This window comes from Thunnus albacares, chromosome 5 (assembly GCF_914725855.1).
Source record: "Thunnus albacares chromosome 5, fThuAlb1.1, whole genome shotgun sequence".
NCBI lineage: Eukaryota > Metazoa > Chordata > Actinopteri > Scombriformes > Scombridae > Thunnus > Thunnus albacares.
The window spans coordinates 14711574-14729827 of NC_058110.1; the positions used below are offsets into that span (position 1 = coordinate 14711574).

Sequence of the window (18254 nt, forward strand, 5' to 3'; positions counted from 1 at the left end):
CTGGGAGCTAGGGAGCTACATATTATGATTACAGCTAATCAATTCCCTTTTAGCTTAAAATATCGACAGACACTATGTTTTGGAATATGTTGTCACTATGAATATGATTTAGTTTTTCAGAGTCTAATAAAGGGAGGTATAGTCTAGTGGAAGATACATTGCTTTCTTCTGCTTTCAATAAGAGCATTACTATTGCTACAAATGATAATAATCCAAACTGATATGTGTAATTGTGCTTTATTGTTAAACAAAATAAGCAGCGTATCAATTTCTTAATTAATAAAAGACATTGACATTGTATCTATTGCATGGTTTGGACATTTGGTTTGACAACATTTTACTAAAGTAAACTTCATAAAGAGCAAAATGATTCAGCAGACCAAACTCCTGCATTGCACAAAATTATTTTGTATGTCAAATTCCCAGCTGGAGGAAACAGTGAACTGAGGTGCATTCATTTCAGTTTCACTGTATATTTATGTAATGCTTAGTGGGTGTCATTTCCATTGGATGTCCCAACATTAAAGTGCAATTTTATGAAATAGCCAAAATGAAATGAAACAGTACAATTTTTAAAAAGAAAACACAGAATTAAAACAGTGGCACAAAAGCTGGCATCAGATTTAAGTGCACTAGTGTTTGTTATTTTCATTCTGGCTAAGTTTGTCCAGAGTTAACTGTATCCTGAGTCTAACTTGATTCAAAGAAATCCTCTGATAGCACAAAATGAACATTAGATGTTACAATGCAGGTATACATTTTAACTAGGTCTTGCTGACATCAGTCATAAAGTCCTCTAAATTGTTTTTCTGCCTTTAGTCAGCATCCTAAATGAAGTGCACCATGCTTTCCTCGCATTCTTTGGGCACAATGAACTTATAGTTATGGCAAACTAACTTATAATTCTTTCCTTCATTGTTGTCCCAGTATTCAGCCCCACAAACTTTGTATTGGATAGCAAACTCTAACACTGCTCCTGGTAGCAAAAAAGGAGGAACAGGCAGGTGGAAACGAAATGTATCATAACTGATTTGGCCCCCTTCTCCTTCCCAGGTCTTGGTGATGGTGGACACCCAAGAGGCCTTCGTTTCTGTGCTGCTCTTCCACTCTGTAAATGAATAGCGAGCTGTGATATCTTTCTTAAAGTCCAAATTGAGGACCTGGGTGATTCCAACGACACCCAGTTCAAAACAAAAGACTCTCTCCAGACACACTTTTTGCTCATGGAGACGATGCAGGAATTCTGGCTGGTCACCAGGTTGTTGGGCAAAAGCTGGCTTTAAGTATGGCAAGGATATCTCCATATGCCTTTTATCTGCCAACTCTGCACCCATCAACAATCTGAAGGTAACATGGTGTGGTACAAATGGATCCTCTCCAGATCTGAAATGCTTGATATCTTCCAGGTCGAGCCCTAAAGAGTCGACAAACCTTACACCAACATGTCTGCATTGCTTCTTCTTTTCTGTAGCGGGAGGCAGAGAGTGAGACCGTTGTCGGATTATGGGTTTAGGTGCAGGCTCACAAGAAAAACTGCGACGGAGCTCTTGTCTACTTGGCACAGAAGCTCTGGGTTTTGGAGGGCGGATTGGAATTGGCTTCTTTACTACATTAGGTTTGTCAGCTTGCAGCATTTCAGTCAGGTTGATAGTCCGGCAGGGCCTTGAGAAGCTACTGTGAGAGCTAGACATCTGCTCGGAGTCTGTAGAGGGGATCCTCTCCCGTCCAATAAACCACCCTCTATCCATGCTCTGTGAGAACTGGTGCCCTGCTCACCTGTAAAGAAAGTTGTGAAACATAATTTATTAGCATTGTGTAACATTCCATCCCCAAAATGAACTCTAATCAAAAGCATACTGACCCAACTGTAACATCAGTGCGCCCCTTTAACCCAAAAAAAGCGTAATCTTTTGCTGCAAAGTTGAGAAGATCAACTATTTTGCTGTACATGTGATAACACAGAAACAGTCACAGCAGGAAAGAGATAGTGGGCGTGCACTCTGGGAGTACGTGCCAGACTGCATACAATCTGTCTCTCTCTGACAGTTACAACATTGCTAAATTGCATTTAATAAAATGAGACATTGACATCACCTCACCCTATAAAGATGTGAAGCGTTATTTAAAGATAAGCTGCAGGATGCTGCCTAAAAGCTTGATCCTCCATTTACAGTATTATAAAACTGCGCGTTTCCGTGCGTCATGGAGTCGCCGCTATTGGTGGCAATCATGTGACCTGATTTGTAACTAGTAAACCGGCTTCACAACTCTCTAGCACACATACATATCTGAAGGGTGCTCTCGGTGGGGATCAGCTAACATGCGCGCAGTTAGTAGGAAGCTACAAACAGACCAGAATGTCACTGACGTCGCATGGGAGATTGAGTAATTTAATATTAACTATTACATTTGTATGCACTTATTCTAATGTATTTCCTCAAAAACAGGGCTCGCCGTTTCCCCGTTTGAATTCGCCATTGTTTAACAACAGCAATTGCAGTCATTGAAGAGCGTCTGAATATCTCGTTTGAAAGAGCGACTGATATGCCTGTACTTCAAGTCCCATGATGCAACGCTGATGCTCAGATCGACGCAAGCGGCGAGCTAGTCAGCAGCAGGTAAACAAACCTGCAGAGACGGCGAACCAAACAAAGCGTATGCGCTGTTTGACCGTCTTGCATTTTTAATGGCGAGGAGGATGATAGTCGATAGACACGCACGTCTGCTGTCACCACTTCATTAAAATAATTGCTGTATTGTTGTTCCGCAGCGAGGCGAACCGACGACAAAACAGAAGGACGTGTTTACCGCGCAGAGGAGATCCGACTGTCGACATCAGCGCATGATGCATTGCAGCACTTTTGAGAAAATGGGTGTTTTTAGCCTCATTCTCAGAATAGATTATCAGATCCGAGATGTCGGTTGGGTTCTTTAGCTATAGGGTCATTTAATTTTTCTGGATTCAAAAGAATATCCCCTCTATCGACCTGCAACATGGGTCCCATCATGCAGGAACGCACAGCATCCACGACACTGAAACGCGTCGTCTCCAAAGAGAAGATTCGGGTAAAAAATACTGAAAATAGCGGACCAGCAACCAGGTAGGCCTCATTTTACATTGACACATTTTTAGCCAAATTTAAACTGGTCATGTTTTGCCTCAAACATGTTAAAGGCGAGCCTTACAAGCCACTATCATGTTTCCACAGTTCAAAGAAAGGTAACAAGATGAAAAAAGGTGCGGGGCAATTGAAAAACGGTCTCCCAGGACCAGGTCAGGATAAGGACACAGTGGCAACAGTGCAGAGGGTGAGTAATTGGCATCCTGGTAAATAAAAGAAAGATAATGTTTCAAAATTATTGTTCTTTGAGAGGAGGGGGAGATAGTGTTGCAGTGTTACTCCATAAAACTCAGAGACTCAAACAAATCAAACAATCACACTTTTTTTGTTTTTGTTTTTCAGGGTGCACAGTCAAAAGGTGTCAGGGTCAAATCTGGCACTAAATGGAATAAAAGCAAACTTTCCAGGTATGTGTAGAGCAGGGTTTGCATTCTTACTGGATGCTTTGCTTTGGGTACTTTAAATCCCTAAATCCCCAACAGCTTTTCCTTACACTCGTCTGTCTCTTTACAGCCCTGAAGAAGAGGGAGATTTGAGACCTCAACTCCGAAAACACTCATCTGTGAACAGGAAAGAGGAAAATCAACGAATGTCACAATGCAGCAGTGAGCTACAGCCAAATCGTGGGGGGATGGGGAAAAATCGGCGAGCCCTCTCCTTGCCTCTCTCCCCAATATCAGGGCTACGACACATGCCAACACACCCCCTAACACACTCCCCAGCCCCCACTCCAGAGACACTACCCCAGCACTACAACCAGAAGGATGATGACACTGACAGTGCCAGTGATCTGTCAGACTCTGAGAGGCTGCCTGTGCTGCCCTCCCCCTGCACCCCCTGCACCCCTCCTCACCTCAACCTCCGGGCTGAGGTCATCAACACTGATGACTTTCCCCCGGACTTCCCAGGACCCCGTGGGAATCTGGGTGATGAAGAAGAGAGTGAGAAGCCTAGCTACAGTTACCCAGACTTTCTGCCTCCTCCCTTCAACAGCTGGAGCCTGAGGCAGCTGGCAGTGTTTCTTCACACAGAGGGCCGTGGTGCCCCTCGGCCCAAGCCTGTAGGGCCCTTAGAGAAGTACCTGGAGAGGCTGCTGCAGCTGGAGTGGCTCCAAATCCAAACAGTGCAAGCAGAGAGCAGCCGCCCGCCTGGGACCCGTCCAAGACCGCAGAGCTTCCCCTCTGCAACTACTGCTCACCCACCCAGGCCTCACACAGCTCCACCATCCCGACTCAACTCCCCTAAAGGGCTGCGGCACAGCCAGCGAGCCTTCCCATTTACACCTGTCAACAATCCCCCATCACCTGCCTCTGCCCAGCACCAGCCCTCCCGCTTTCCAGTTTGCCCTCACTGTCACATCCGCTATCCACTGTGCAATGGAAGCTGCTCTGCCTACGCCTACCAGCGTCATTCACGGCTAAGCCCGCTGCTTGAGCGCAGAGCCCGACCCGGTGCACCAGCTAAGAGGAGCAGTAGTGAGACCCGAGCAACATCCACAGAAGGTAGGAGCCCAGGAGGACAAGGTGGCGGTGGGGGTGGGGGTGGGGGAGGAGCCCAGACCCCAGTCAGCCCCTCAGCAGGAAGGAGTCATCTCAGGCACATGCAGGCTGCAGGCAATTCACGTAAGCAACCCCAGGAATTTGGAACAAACCCAAACAGTAGAGGTCAGGTGAGGAAAAGCCGTGTCAGAGCCAACTCTGAGACAGATGTTAAAAAGGAGCCCAGTGGCGTTAAAGCAGCTGGTGCGGAGAAACGTGTTTTTGCTGCTAGTAAGAGAGAGGTCATCACCTCAAAGAGAGTAGAGAAGGAGTGGCAGAGGACAGAAGCAGGAAGTCAGGCTTCTAAATCTGCCATGAAAAGAGCTGCTAAAGAGCCGCAGTCTCTCTCCAAAGCACCACTTAATAATAAGCAGAATGGCAAAACAAAAAATGTGCACTTTGTTGCAAAGTAACCCCTATAGACCTGTAGTGCTTTACTCAGTGGTTACTTGGTACAGGAGCTTGAACTTATGCTTGCTTTCTGTGTAATACTAACATGTTATAGGCTACCTGTTGTGCAGCAGTCTAAATCAGCAAGTGGTCTGCAGCCTTCAAAAGGTCAACACTTACCAGTTGAGCAGCTAGAATAGAGATATAACAGCAATGACTTCAAAGTGTAGTATAACACGTAAATAGAGCAGAATTATACACACTATATGTCATTCAAAATGTACAGTAACTATACAATAATGTTTGACTCTGAACACTTCTAGGATTCAAAAAACATAGCTTTTATGTAAACTGAAACCTGTTGCACTGCACAGTCATCTCTCAGTATGCTACTAATGTTGAAATAGGCATAAAATAAGGATCTACAATACCTTTCAGTATCAGTAATCCATAGTGAAGTTTAACATTCATCATTACATTTTAGTCATCAAATATGACCATAGCCATTACTAGTGGAGTTTTTAATGTTGGAATGTATTTGTTCTCATTGCTCTTACTTTACTTGATGTTGCTTTGTTTCTTTTTTTTTTTTTGGTGCCTCATGTTTTATGTTCAGTTATAGCATCTTTAGCTGACAAGGAGGCGCAATAAATGGCGGTATACTGCAGTAATGTATTTTGTTTCGGATGTACTTTGCAATGGTTTAAAATTCTTGGTTACAAGGGCTTTTCATGTTTGAACAGCTTGAATTGTAGTCTATGATAATATACTGTATTTTGCATAGAGCTGAGCTCTTTCTATCATTGAAGACAGTGTAATGTTTGCTACGAATGTAAATGCATATTTTTCCAAATTTTATATACCATAGTTATATTTATGAAAAGTGTTGTGGTTGACTTGTATTTATCATTGTCATTATTATGTTTACATTGTCATGCACAAAAAAGAAATATGTAGTAAAAGAGCAGAATGTAAGCTTATATCTACTGTGCTGTACCATTGGTCAGTCCTGTGATCCAGTAGAACTTCAAAACATAGCTGTTAGGCTGTAACATGGGTAATGTTATACATATCACCTCCATTTTCCACCGCATACTTGAAGTCTTTAGAACACTGTGTTTACATTAGTGTCTTATCTGTCTCTTGTGATTTACCATGTGCATTTGATTCATGGGAACTTTACATCAATGTAAATGATGTGATATACATCCAGATTGCACCTCTTTACTTAATATTCATGTAAAGTATCAAAGCCATAGGTAGGGTTCCGGGAGACGTGATGTTATTATAAATGTACATTATGTTGACAAGCACGCAGAAAGATTGTGTATGTATTTTCTCAATGTTGAATGCAAGTATTTGTAAGGCATAGAAATAAATGTTTTGCACTCCAGTGGCATTGGTCTATTTACCATTCTTAGGAACACATAAAACAATGCACAATTCACAACTGTCTTTACTACTGAATACACTGCTAAAGCACAAACATAAACAGTTATGCTCATTTGGTCACTAAATGCTAATTACTGCATTCATAAGAAAAACAATTCATGGTACAGTAGTATATGTATTTGAACTGCAATTTTAAGTATTACAAGGTTTGTTGTAGTTAGAAAATGTTTTACTTTAATGTGCATATTAAGATTTCAACTTGGGTGCTTAGAATCTGATCAGATCATCACTGAGAAGTCATTTCATATGAAGTATTTCTATTTCTGTTATTTGTGTTCACCTGAGCCGGTCTACTCCCGGACACACAGATGCCACCATGACAACAGAGTCTTCCATACTAAGTACTATAGTGGCAGGACATCAAAATGACAAGTATGGTTAAATCCTCTTCTGGCCTGGAAATGGTTTTAGCAGCTGGCGAAGCTGCTTTTCCCTGTCATTCACACACCCTGCAACAAAGAACAGGTGTATATTTGCAGTATTTAGAAATAATAGAACAATAAAGGCTTTTTCACATGTCCAAATGATCAAATACCAAGGTTTTATTTGCATGAATAAGAGTGCCTAACTTGCAATTTTTTTAAGATCCTTCTCAGAAAGTTTGCATTAGCAGCACAGTCTGGTTACCTAAGTGTGTGTTTGCAGTGAAACATGAACTGCCAAATGTTTCTAGGTTGACGTCCTCTCTATACACAGGCCCATCCTTCCACATGAGATCATAGCCACCCACCCGTTTCTCCTTGCCAGACAACCTAATGAGACAAACCACGGTTAACTAGAACACAGCTCCAGCATCCATCCTCTGTTGTACTGTATTCACCTTGCAAGTTGTTGCTGTGGCATAGTCTGTTTCACTGTTTTTTTTAAAGATGCTTCTTACCACCCATGTTCTTCACTTTCAAATATGCCATAGCCAGGCTCAAAAGATTATACTTCCAAATATTTATAGATTCATGAATCTCAATAAAGCATGTGATGTCTATAACGAATGGAGAGACAGAAAGCTCTCGCACCTCGTTCCCTCGTGACATAAAAGAAAATCACATGCTGACTCTGGAAAAAGAGGCTTTTACCTTCCCTCCATATCAACAACATTCAAAGTGTCTTCCAGCAGTCTGCACTTCATCTCGTAATCCTCTTGACTACTGGGTGTGTGTGACGGAGAGGCATTCACCTCAATTAACCACCTGCAAGAGATGGAGGGTGATGACATTCACCAAACATTTATTTAGCCTTTTGAAGCAACATCAGACCAATCCATGAGGAATAGCAAACAGTTCAAAGGACTGTTAGAAAAGCACATACAAGTGAATGAATGTGATAATATTTGCATTAGAGAAAGGCACTGTCATTAGTGTGTGTGTTAATATTTACAGCAGAATTATGGCGTACCTGACAGTTTTTCAGATTCGCTATGCAGATTTATGAAGTTATTCATACTATGGTTATTTGTGGAGGCAACACCAGCAGATTTACTGCTTTGTTTTAAGCATCAAGGTAGGCAAGTCAAACATGTCGAAATGCAGGCCATGTCTGCTTGCTTTTCTGTGCTTATACTGTGAGCACACATGCATTAATTAGCGCATGTTTGCAAGTGAATATGTGTAGGTGATGATACACTGTGTTGGTATGTGTACAGTGTATGTGTACTGTAGGAGCACTTACGGTTTGAGGTTCTGATCCAGAAGAATGTCGTACCCATAGAGCTCAAAGCAGTGTTTGTCATTTATAATGACCTTTTGTACACTCTGTAGACTGCGGACGAAGATGTTATCCATCTCTTTAAACAGGGTCTCTACCGTCTCTCTACCGTGCTTTGCAGTCAGATACCTTCGAAGCTGCTGTATCTGCCATTTACATCCCTATGTAGAGGTGGATAAAAGGTATAAAGGATTGGTTAAAGGGGAGAAATTTTAGTAACGCTGACATAAATATAACATGATCTATAACTATCCTTTGTAGTTTCTGAATTACACACCTTTTCGGGATCATAGTCAGGGGCTGTTTTTTGAACAGCTACATTGGTGAGGTGCATATCTGAAAAGAAGCACTAAGGAGAATTTGGGGACTTGAATGACGTAATCACGCCTTCCACGGGGATGTGGATGAAAGCGACACAATTAGGAACAATAGCCTGAGAAATTGGGTCAAACCAGGCTATTTAAAACTGACTTTGCTTGAATATTTCATTAGACAAAGGCTCAACTTGTTAAGGGAATGACTGGCACATTGATACTAAAAACTCAGGACCAGATTATCACATAAACATATCAACATTCAAATGAATGGTGATAAAATGCTACAATGCCAAAAAAGGATACACTTGTCATCAATACTGCTAAGGGAGAAGCGGGTGCTTGAGAAGCGGGCAAAGCCATCTCGATACAGCCATGCCGTCAAGGGAACATACTGAAACACAAAAACGCACACATGCACACACACTGATTCACAGATTCTGCAAAATTTACACTTTGTATTAAAAAAACTGTCATTTATAAAGTTCATTACATACTGATGTGACCAGCACATACACCCTCAGATCAAATTTCCTGCCTGTTGGGAGAAAAAGCATATAAAGTATAAAGGATCATAAAGTTTCTATTCGCTAACTTATGCTCCTGTTCCCATGATTTCTTAAAATGGGATTTGCGATAAGTGCATTGTTGAGTCAATGCATTACCATTAATTAGGTAAGGGTTCTCTATATAGCGCTGAGCCACATAGCTTTCCACTTGAGCTGCGTCCTTCTGTTCCTCTGAGCGAGTGCCATCCTGTGTAAGCACAATATTATCAATCTGAATATGTGGGTGTGTACAGTATGTAGTATGTCTGTGTTTGTCCTTATTTATTGTTATTAGTAATTTCATTTACACCAAAATATTTGATGATATCAGTACACATTACCTTCTTCCAATCCATGATGTCTTTCAGTTTCCTGAACAGGAAGATGCCTTTCCCTTGAGATTTTGCTACCTATATAAACATACCAGTAAATTTTCATTCATTTCAATTTGGGGCCATTTGGATACCAGCCCAAGTTAAACATAACATAATAGTTGGCCTTGCTTTATAAAGTCACATTATTGCACTGTATTACATCTGTGGTCAACTTTAGCTTACCGGCTTCATGATCCAGGTGCTGCCAGGGCTTCTTTTAAACTCCTCTACAAAGAGATGATACTCGCTGGGTAGTGCAAAGGTGCAGGGGAAAAAATCACATTTAGATGCCTCCATACGGCCAACATCTCTCTCAAGATTTTTCCGGTATCTTTTAAGGTTTTTCACCATGAGGTTTTTGCGAGTCAGCTGAAACATACAACATAGAAACACAGGAAAAAGTACTTTTGAATTGAGTGATGTGCTTATTGATGATGAAATCTACAGTTTATAGCATGCTTGACGAATGCTGCCTCACCTCATAATGGTTACGAAAGTGATTTATCCTTACATGTTCCTCCATGTACGAATGGTCAAAATTCTCCCTGAGCCAGCCCACATCACACCAGTTGAAGTCCCATTCTCCATCACTGTGAGAAAGAATAGATACCAGATGCAAACCACAAATACGATAGAGAAGCTGATGTGGCGATGACAACACAACCCTACTCACTCTTTGACTTCAACCCAGCCTGGTCTTTGGCGCAGGACGTCCTGTATAGTGTTGAGTAGGCCACATTTGTAATGCACACAACTTTTTCCTTCCCTGAGGAAACATTGTAACATAATCAATGTAAGGAGTACTTGTGACCATCTTAAAAGCACTTATAACCAACTTAAGACACCACTCACCGCTCCTCAGTTTTGCCATAGTCATATGAACCTTTGTATCCAGATGTCTGCAAAGATAAAGAAAGCAAACCAAGATTTAATTCCAAAATGCTACTGAGCAAGAAGTTAGCTAACACTTAAATGCTACAAACTACAGATCAATTAGCAACTCCTCTGGTTTGCTAATTACTAGCTAAGATTACTACTTAATATAGCCCCAGTTTGGGCTTTTCATGTATTTTTTATTATTATATGACAGGCACAAATTGAGGCTAATCCTAGTCCTAGTATCTAATTTGCTAATTATTCCAACCAGGTATACCAGTTGGTAGAGATGAATAAAACCAGGTATAGAGGCCTACTTTTCCAACTGATACTCATGAGGTAGAACTTTGCTAACGCGAGCTAAGCTAGTTAACACTATATCACATCGATTATCAGTGCTTATTGTAAAGCCTTCAAACAAAATTTAACTGAAACACAGTGTTGTCCACTTACCTTATATTTTGACATGGGTGCGTACAGAATATAATTATGGTAACGTTAGTTACTGTAACTATATATATATATATTTTTTAAAAGTGCACCGCTAGTTAGCAGCAGCCTGCAGAGTTAACAAGGCATCTGCAACGCTTCTTAGCCGTGTTTGGCAACAGCTGTTGTCATGGTAACCACACCATCAAGTGACAAAGGAAGATTGTCCTGGCGTTCTTTCCGTAAAACAACTTAACCATTATAAATGCGATAAGAAAATATTATTAACTAAAATACAAAAATACAAATGTATACTGACCTGAATATGGATTAAAACATTTGCTGTTCCGTGACACATTAAAGCCGACATTATCCCCATAAAATACCTTATTATGACCTAATGTTGTACGTCAGTTTAAAAAGCGAAGTTTATTCTTATAAACCACCTTTCAAGAGCAGTCACAAGCAATCGAAGTTACAAGTTACAGTCATTATTCGTGCTTCTGTTTTTCTTTTCAAGAGAACGGGGAAGGCTGCAAATTAAATACAGACACAGTACATAATCGAGAAAAGTCCATTATTGGGCTAAAAAAAATCATATCAACATGTCAGTTTTAGAAGAATAGCTGGAACCCTGTGTGGTTTTCAAACGGCCCCAACTGAGGACAATTATTGGGTCAGTTTGTCTTTTGCTTTGCAGGTTTGCTCAGTGTGAATGGGTGAATGAGATGCAAATTATAAAGCCCTTTGGATAAAAACACTACATAAATGCAGTCATTGACCATTTATTTAACATTCATAAATTATATCGCCATTTTAAAACAACAGTTATTCTAGTTCAACTGTTTTTAATCCATCAGATTTGAGTTAACATTATTACAGTATTAGCAAACTGCATAATTGATAAACTGCTGGCCATATGAATGTATTACATCTTCACACATCATAGCAAAAACATCTCATGTCATCAACCCTCAACTTTGCTGCAAAATCGCCACTTGGCGGCGCCAAACCCTCATCTAACAGTAGATTGGTGCCTCATTATAACCTATTGCAGGTCAACTTCACTCATTCCAATTTTTTCTCAAACATTGATAGGCTATTATATTTTTCTCTCAGTGTTAAATATGCATTTCTTAATGAAAGCAATTAACATATCTACTTATCTACTAATATGTATTATCTTTGTTTCATCTGTGTTTTTGACATGTGGATGGAACTTAAATAGGCTTAAAGCCCAAATAAAACCAACATTTGTTTCAACTTTTCAAATTAAAGAAGATAAAAGAACTGCAACTGCAATCCTTCCGGGATTTGTTGTCCACTTCCTAGCTGGTATTTGTCTGTTATTATACTGTATGCTTTATTTCCGCTGGCCTACGACTTAACCATAGATATTGAACTTATTATGGTAATTGTGAAATCAACACAAATAACAATATTAATTAATATTGTTCCTCAGGCTATTTTTAAAGTATTCACAGCCAAATGTGATCCACCAATAAGAGAATATACACTATTTGCATATTTAGAGTAAAGACAACACCAATGGCCATGTTGCAAACATTGAATTTTTCTGTATGATTTTAAGTTGACAAAACATGCCTCAGGGACAAATGGCACAGTGACTACACCCAATGATTTACGATGATAGGAAGATTATGAAAGACAACAGTCTGGAGTGGAGAGAGTTGGGTCATATACAAACTTTGACCCCTTGCTGCGAAGTTTGAGAAACACCCTGTGTGGCTCAATGAGAAAACACACTGCCCTGCATATTCACCCTCTCACACATCATCAGCTGATACTTAATGGATAGCATACATGTATCTGTTTAGTTTCTTTGGTGACAGAATCTTGCCTTGTTTCAGGAGGCTTTACTTTCCCTTCAAAATTAGCTGGCACATGTATCGTTGATCCTTTGGTTGTTGTTTATGTGATAAAATCCTGGTGGTTTTGGGGTACAGGGTATGGGATACTTTGCTATTCTCTATTTCTGACTGCTATAGCATAATATAATAATGCCTCAATCTTATACCCAGTTCTGAAAAAACATTTACATTTATTGTCTTAAACATCTTGTTGTCAATACTGTAAAAGGAGCTTATACCTGAGTCAGATTCCTGTGAAAAGCTAAATAAATGGGCACCATCTCCTATAATGATTGCTGTGCCTTTTTCTTTCTCAGCCACCCACCACTAACCAAACAATCAACCACACTTTAGACCCTGACATAAATAATCAGAACAGGCAAGAATTAAGAGGGCTTTAAAATGAATTTTGATCTATGGTTTGGTCAGGCACTCAAGTGCCCACAGTAGTAAAGAACATAGGCCAGACGTCTCAGCAGTGCATAATATAATAGCTCCAGCTAAGCCAAAACCAGTCTCAAAACCTCCTCTAGTATGCTGATAAGCTTTAGTGTCAAGTGTTTTTTTTTTTAATGCAATTTCATTGAAATTACAGCTATTACAAAACATAAAATGTGGCTGGAAGAACTTATTTTCCGCTAAGTGCTGACATATAGGAATTTCCAGCTATAGCAAAGAAGAAGAAGAACAGACAAAAAGTCAAGTGAAATGTGGCAGTGTCATATTTTATATCCAAAACAGCTGGCTCTAAGATGGCATCAGTTTTCTTTTAAACTTCATCAACATCATCTGCTTGGGCCTCAGGCAAGAAAACTGTACACTTTTCTTTTATCACGTTTGCTGCATAGGAGATGTACATGTGTGTTAATGTAATATCCAAAAAACGTCACTAAAACTTCCCATCTCCTCAAGATCAGCTGTACATGTCATATCTAATCTATCCAATCTATTAAAAATAATTGATAACTGGCAACAAAAAAAAAATCCAAATAGATTCTTAAAAATTAATTTAAACATCATGGACACAAATCAACTCAATGAAAAAGCAATTTAGAAATTGGATGACATCTGAAGGTGCAAAGGAACTTTCGGCCTGTGTTTAAAGATCATATGAAAATCTAAGCCAAAAGTTTTAATTTCTCAGCTGCTCACAGTTACTCAGATATTTCTCATTATGCAGAAAGAACATTTGAGCCAACCACAAACATCCTTGTTATTCAGCACAATATATTCAATTCACTGCATAATATTTACATAAATTGCTGTGTCTTTCAAAATCAGTTAGTCTTTTGCCAGAAGTTTCCAAATTAATCACCAGCGCAGCATTACAAATCTGATTTTCAACTTGCGCTTTGTGTTTCATGGTAGATGACAGTTTAACTTAGTTTTTCAGTCCATGTCTTACAAAATCCTGCCTCTGCAAAACTGTATTTCTTAATCAGTTAAACCAAATGTGCCAAATGGATCAAAGTTTTTTATTTTGAGGGAGATTTCCTCAATTTGTGTCTGTGCAACAGTTTTTGGTTTGGCAGTCTCCCCTCCAGAGAATTTCTATCAGTCTCATAGTAGCTCTACCTATTACGCTAAATCATTTATGGCTAACCACTCATGTTTTTGTCCTTATGCAACATGAAAAAAACAATGCCATGATCACCAGTGTTTTGGAATGGAAACTGTTTTTTCAGGATCAACCCATGGGTTTGTCTCTTTCAAACATGTAGCCAGTGTTTTCTATGGATCTGAGGTGGAATTCCAACTTTATTGTCCAATTTAGATTGTCATTTCAAATCTACGTTTATCTCTGAAAGACCCCCTTTTACTGGCTTACTTTGACAATGCTGATTATACCACGGTGTGGGTTTTGCATAAATCTCAATACCTCCACTCACTGTGAAGCATCCCGCGGGTCATACAATTTCCAGTGGGTGATAGTCATCAGTCCTGGTAAACCATATGCTCCTCAACAGCAACCACAAAGCAGGAAATCTGTGGGATCCAGGGGCATCAGCTGTTACTCATAAGGGAGGCATCTTGCTGACTTTAGGGCGATAATCCCCTCCTTGGAATGATGTTCTGTTTGATGGAAAGTTCAGCTCGGCCATAGATCTTTCTGCAGAGTTGTACATTGTTCAAGCCCTTCTCCACATGCAGAGGAAACACCTCCAGTATGCCACTTATTTTGAACAAGGAAGAAAAGGCAAGTAAGTGTAAAGCTTTGAAGCATGAAGAGGGTAAAAGGGGCAATGGGACTGAGTCCATATATGCGCTGTGCCATCTGTACACTCTAATGTGCCCAGGAAGTCATGTAACTTGAGGTCAGACCTGCTATTGTGACATGCTGCAATGCGCAACCTTCTCCATGTACTTAACTACAAAGAATATTCCATTAATGCTGTCAGGGTTTACAGTGTAATGTTGATGATGAACTGTGAGGAAGAGATCACATCTAAATAGATCTGTCCCACTGATACAGAGAGTAATACATTTCAATTTGGTCTTTAAGATGGCAGGACAGGAATGAAGAGCAGGTAGTGTGGCTTTTGTCTATATTGAAAAAGGTTTTCAGGTATCACTGGGCTCAACATCACATCCACTTCCTTTTTGAACTTGATTTTTTCGCCGTTGTTTGATGCATAGAACCATTGTACACCGCAGTTCATCAGATTCATTTCAACAGGCTTACATATCTGTGGCCTCTGAGATGTTAATGCCACCTGTTTATTGTTTCGCTGCTCCCTACCTCAGTAGCTCCACAGCACTCCAGGGATAATGAGTCTGCAAATCCCCTGGCTTTGCACACCCAAAATGTTTTCTAATAAAACACAAGAGGAGGCCAAGAAAAACAGGACAAAGTGGCAGCTGGAATCCTTCTGAAATGTATTACATTCCCGTATGTCTCACAGTTAAGCCTGGAGTCCATTGCAGTGAGTTTCCCTTTGCTGACTAGATCAAGGACAACTATAATCAGCACTTCACAAACAGATGTTGGCAGGCGGAAAGTGAGCATACAGTATGTTATGATGTGAAACCACATGCCTGACTACTTGAGGTAATGCAAGGGGAATAATAGGATGAAAAAAAATAATCTGATACGCAGCAAATGGGCAATAAAGAAGAAATAAACAACAACAAGACATTTCATTTTGAGAAACCTTGGTAGGTCCAGGATGGATTTTAATTATTTCAGTCCCAATAAACAGTACTGTGGAACAAACAAATTTGTGAGGCAAACCATTTAAGTACTGGGCATTAATCTTAAAAATGTGCTGTATACTGCTACGAGAATGAAGTGAAAATGATCTAATGAGGCCTTTTATTAGGCTTCACCCCCTTAATCCATTTTTATTGCCTTGATCAACCATGCCAAACCAAGGAGATTTTGTAACATTTGGCTGCCTATATAGTAAATAACCACCCATGATCATAGAAAAGTTACACTGTACGTCAGGTTGTAAGAAGTCTGTCACAGAAAAACCCAAAATGATACCTTGAAAACATGCATACATCATGTGACTGCTAAACCACACACAGTCAACTTTTTGATAGCATTCTGTCTCCACATCTCTGGTCAGGAGAAAGAAAACAGAATATGGTCTTCATTTATCTGGAATTCTTTCTGTTTCCCAGCTTGGGGAATGTGCCAGAGAATTGGGGTATGGCACAAACCCCTAGCCTTGGGGAATTTGGGAAGGAACCAGAGGGCAGTCATGAGTCAGACAGATTTAGGTTTAGTGGATGCCTCTGTAGGAAAGTACAACTCCAGGACATTTACTGTATATGAGCCAGAGAATGAGAAGTTAAACTGTATGAGAGACTTTGGATCATCATTATATACCATGCATTATATATTTGTATCATTTAAATGTGTTTTATGTTTTATATGTTTAAATACGCCAATTTCTCTGTGCAGGTGTGAGTGTGTCTACATCAAGCTCAGCAGAAAATAATTAATCTTCATATTTAAACAGATTTTTTCCCCCTATAGCTATTAGTTAATTTTTGAACAAATATTTCAACAAGTGATGGAGACACAGTAACATGTTTCCTCTTGTGTTCCAGTCCTTTATAGCGGTGTTGTGTTTGATAGTAATGTTCAGCACAGGAGGCAACACAAAGTGAGAGGAAATTGGGGTTGGAGGCTCAGAGAGGTAGGTTTGTTTTTACAATAGTGATCTGAGTAGAGCTGCAGGTAAACTCTCATTAAATCTTCTGCTGGCCTTTTTTTTTAAATTTTCTACCCCTATCCGCACTCAACATCTTAGTAAAATTCCCAAAGCTGTTCCCATTTAGTGTACATCTGTGTGTTGTACATGAACACAGCACTTCAGAAACAGACGCATACACCCTAACATTCCACAGTTTGATTAACAAACAGAAAGACTCAATTAAATTGAGCTGAATACAATTAAACAATTTTTTTTAGCAAGACTCAAAATGAATTTGACCAGTAATTTGCTCGCCCCCACTGTAATTTGAACATTTAACTTTAAAAGAATCGTCAGTGTTCAACAACCCTCCCATTGCCAGGAGCAGAGCAGGGTGTGTTCCTTACTGAAATCTGATTGGTATTTTATATCTGGTTGCTAATAAATCTATGAATGCCTGACATTTACGACTTCGACCCATACATTCTTCTGGTGGTGCTCTGCCTGGCCTTAACTGCAGCCATAATTAGTTTGTGCTTGTTTCGTGAGCTTTTTACCTGCAGTCTGGTCTTCAGTAAAAGAAACACATGCCCAAGTTGACTGAAGTCAGGTGATTGACTTGGCCAGTCAACAACATTCCACTGTTTGGTCCTATAAAACACTTTGGTTGCTTTGGCTGCACGTTCAGGGTCATTGTCCTGCCGCATGACCTCCGCCTCCTCCGTGTCTGACATATGAGGTGGTATGCCTTAAATCATGAGCTGTTCTTTTTTCCCCCCATACTTTCCATCATACTGGAACAGATTGATCTTTGTCTCATCAGACTATAACATTTGGCTTCAAAACTCTGCAAGTGCAAACAGTAACCAATCCTAACCAGAAGTTCTTGTGTTTAAACCTCAGAGGATTGTTCTTAATCCTAAGTTTAAGCACTGCACATTCTGTCATGCACTATGGTGGTCTGCCAGGTCAGTTGCAATTGTTGAGCTCATAAGTGTGTTCTTACTTCTTAATAGTGCACTGAAGAATTGAGTGCGACACATTTAATATTTTGCCTGTTTGATAAATTCAGATTTTTCAGCCTCATGATAGCCAGCTTTACAGGCCAGGCTTTGATCCTCATGTTGAGATACAACAACAGAATCCAAACCCTCAGATTCACCTGCAGAACTTTTGCTAACTCCTTTGTGCAAGATGTCATGCAGGGAAACACATGTGCCCAAGAAGCATTTGCACAATCATTCATACAATTACATCTGGGTCTACTATATATGAAAAGAGAGAGAGAGAGAGAAGTATGTACACGTCTATCTCCCCTGAGTCTGTTCCCCCGTCTAGAACACCTCAAAATGCAGATGTAGATTTGCAGAGACTACAGCTACACATATCCACACAGATTAATTGTAGTCATTAGTCTCTGAGAAAATGTTTAGACAAGAGCTATTTACTATCAAAACAGGCCCACCATCCACCGAGAGAACTATAATAAACTAT

General features: G+C 40.0%; 3 protein-coding genes across 6 annotated transcripts; 1 reads left to right on the forward strand and 2 right to left on the reverse strand.

The window, feature by feature from the left end:
• Positions 1 to 221: 221 nt before the first annotated feature.
• On the reverse strand, positions 222 to 6868 carry ppp1r3da (protein phosphatase 1, regulatory subunit 3Da). Of its 3 annotated transcripts, XM_044351832.1 has the most exons (3): positions 2100 to 2184; positions 1862 to 1913; positions 222 to 1776 (listed from the first exon to the last, which is right to left on the reverse strand). In XM_044351832.1, exon 3 carries the CDS (start codon positions 1746 to 1748, stop codon positions 828 to 830), a length of 921 nt encoding a protein of 306 aa, XP_044207767.1. In that variant the 5' UTR covers positions 1749 to 1776; positions 1862 to 1913; positions 2100 to 2184; the 3' UTR covers positions 222 to 827. The 3 variants fall into 3 exon arrangements, with proteins under 3 accessions (XP_044207767.1, XP_044207768.1, XP_044207766.1); XM_044351833.1 differs by lacking the exons at positions 1862 to 1913; positions 2100 to 2184 and adding an exon at positions 6783 to 6868; XM_044351831.1 differs by lacking the exon at positions 1862 to 1913 and having other exon boundaries at positions 2100 to 2206.
• fam217ba (family with sequence similarity 217 member Ba) lies at positions 2529 to 6443 on the forward strand. Its single transcript, XM_044351828.1, has 5 exons — positions 2529 to 2618; positions 2771 to 3101; positions 3210 to 3309; positions 3465 to 3529; positions 3636 to 6443. The coding sequence occupies exons 2-5, from the start codon at positions 2995 to 2997 to the stop codon at positions 5071 to 5073; spliced, it is 1710 nt and encodes a 569-aa protein (XP_044207763.1). The 5' UTR covers positions 2529 to 2618; positions 2771 to 2994; the 3' UTR covers positions 5074 to 6443.
• ttll9 (tubulin tyrosine ligase-like family, member 9) lies at positions 6316 to 10918 on the reverse strand. Of its 2 annotated transcripts, none has more exons than XM_044351830.1 (14): positions 10769 to 10918; positions 10292 to 10338; positions 10113 to 10205; positions 9951 to 10029; positions 9623 to 9808; positions 9407 to 9475; positions 9183 to 9273; positions 9015 to 9055; positions 8824 to 8911; positions 8481 to 8539; positions 8168 to 8364; positions 7576 to 7689; positions 7130 to 7254; positions 6316 to 6951 (listed from the first exon to the last, which is right to left on the reverse strand). In XM_044351830.1, the coding sequence occupies exons 1-14, from the start codon at positions 10781 to 10783 to the stop codon at positions 6881 to 6883; spliced, it is 1275 nt and encodes a 424-aa protein (XP_044207765.1). In that variant the 5' UTR covers positions 10784 to 10918; the 3' UTR covers positions 6316 to 6880. The 2 variants fall into 2 exon arrangements, with proteins under 2 accessions (XP_044207765.1, XP_044207764.1); XM_044351829.1 differs by having other exon boundaries at positions 9918 to 10029; positions 10769 to 10917.
• Between the last annotated feature and the right edge of the window lie 7336 nt (positions 10919 to 18254).

Coding starts and splice junctions, on each gene's coding strand:
- fam217ba (XM_044351828.1), top strand. CDS start 2,995: ATGGGTCCCATCATGCAGGAACGCACAGCATCCACGACACTGAAACGC. Junction 3,310..3,464: donor CAGTGGCAACAGTGCAGAGG/GTGAGTAATTGG, acceptor TTTGTTTTTCAG/GGTGCACAGTCAAAAGGTGT. Junction 3,530..3,635: donor AATAAAAGCAAACTTTCCAG/GTATGTGTAGAG, acceptor GTCTCTTTACAG/CCCTGAAGAAGAGGGAGATT.
- ppp1r3da (XM_044351833.1), bottom strand. CDS start 1,748: ATGGATAGAGGGTGGTTTATTGGACGGGAGAGGATCCCCTCTACAGAC.
- ttll9 (XM_044351829.1), bottom strand. Junction 9,809..9,917: donor ACTTTCGTAACCATTATGAG/GTGAGGCAGCAT, acceptor TGTATGTTTCAG/CTGACTCGCAAAAACCTCAT. Junction 6,952..7,129: donor CACTGCAAACACACACTTAG/GTAACCAGACTG, acceptor TCTTTGTTGCAG/GGTGTGTGAATGACAGGGAA.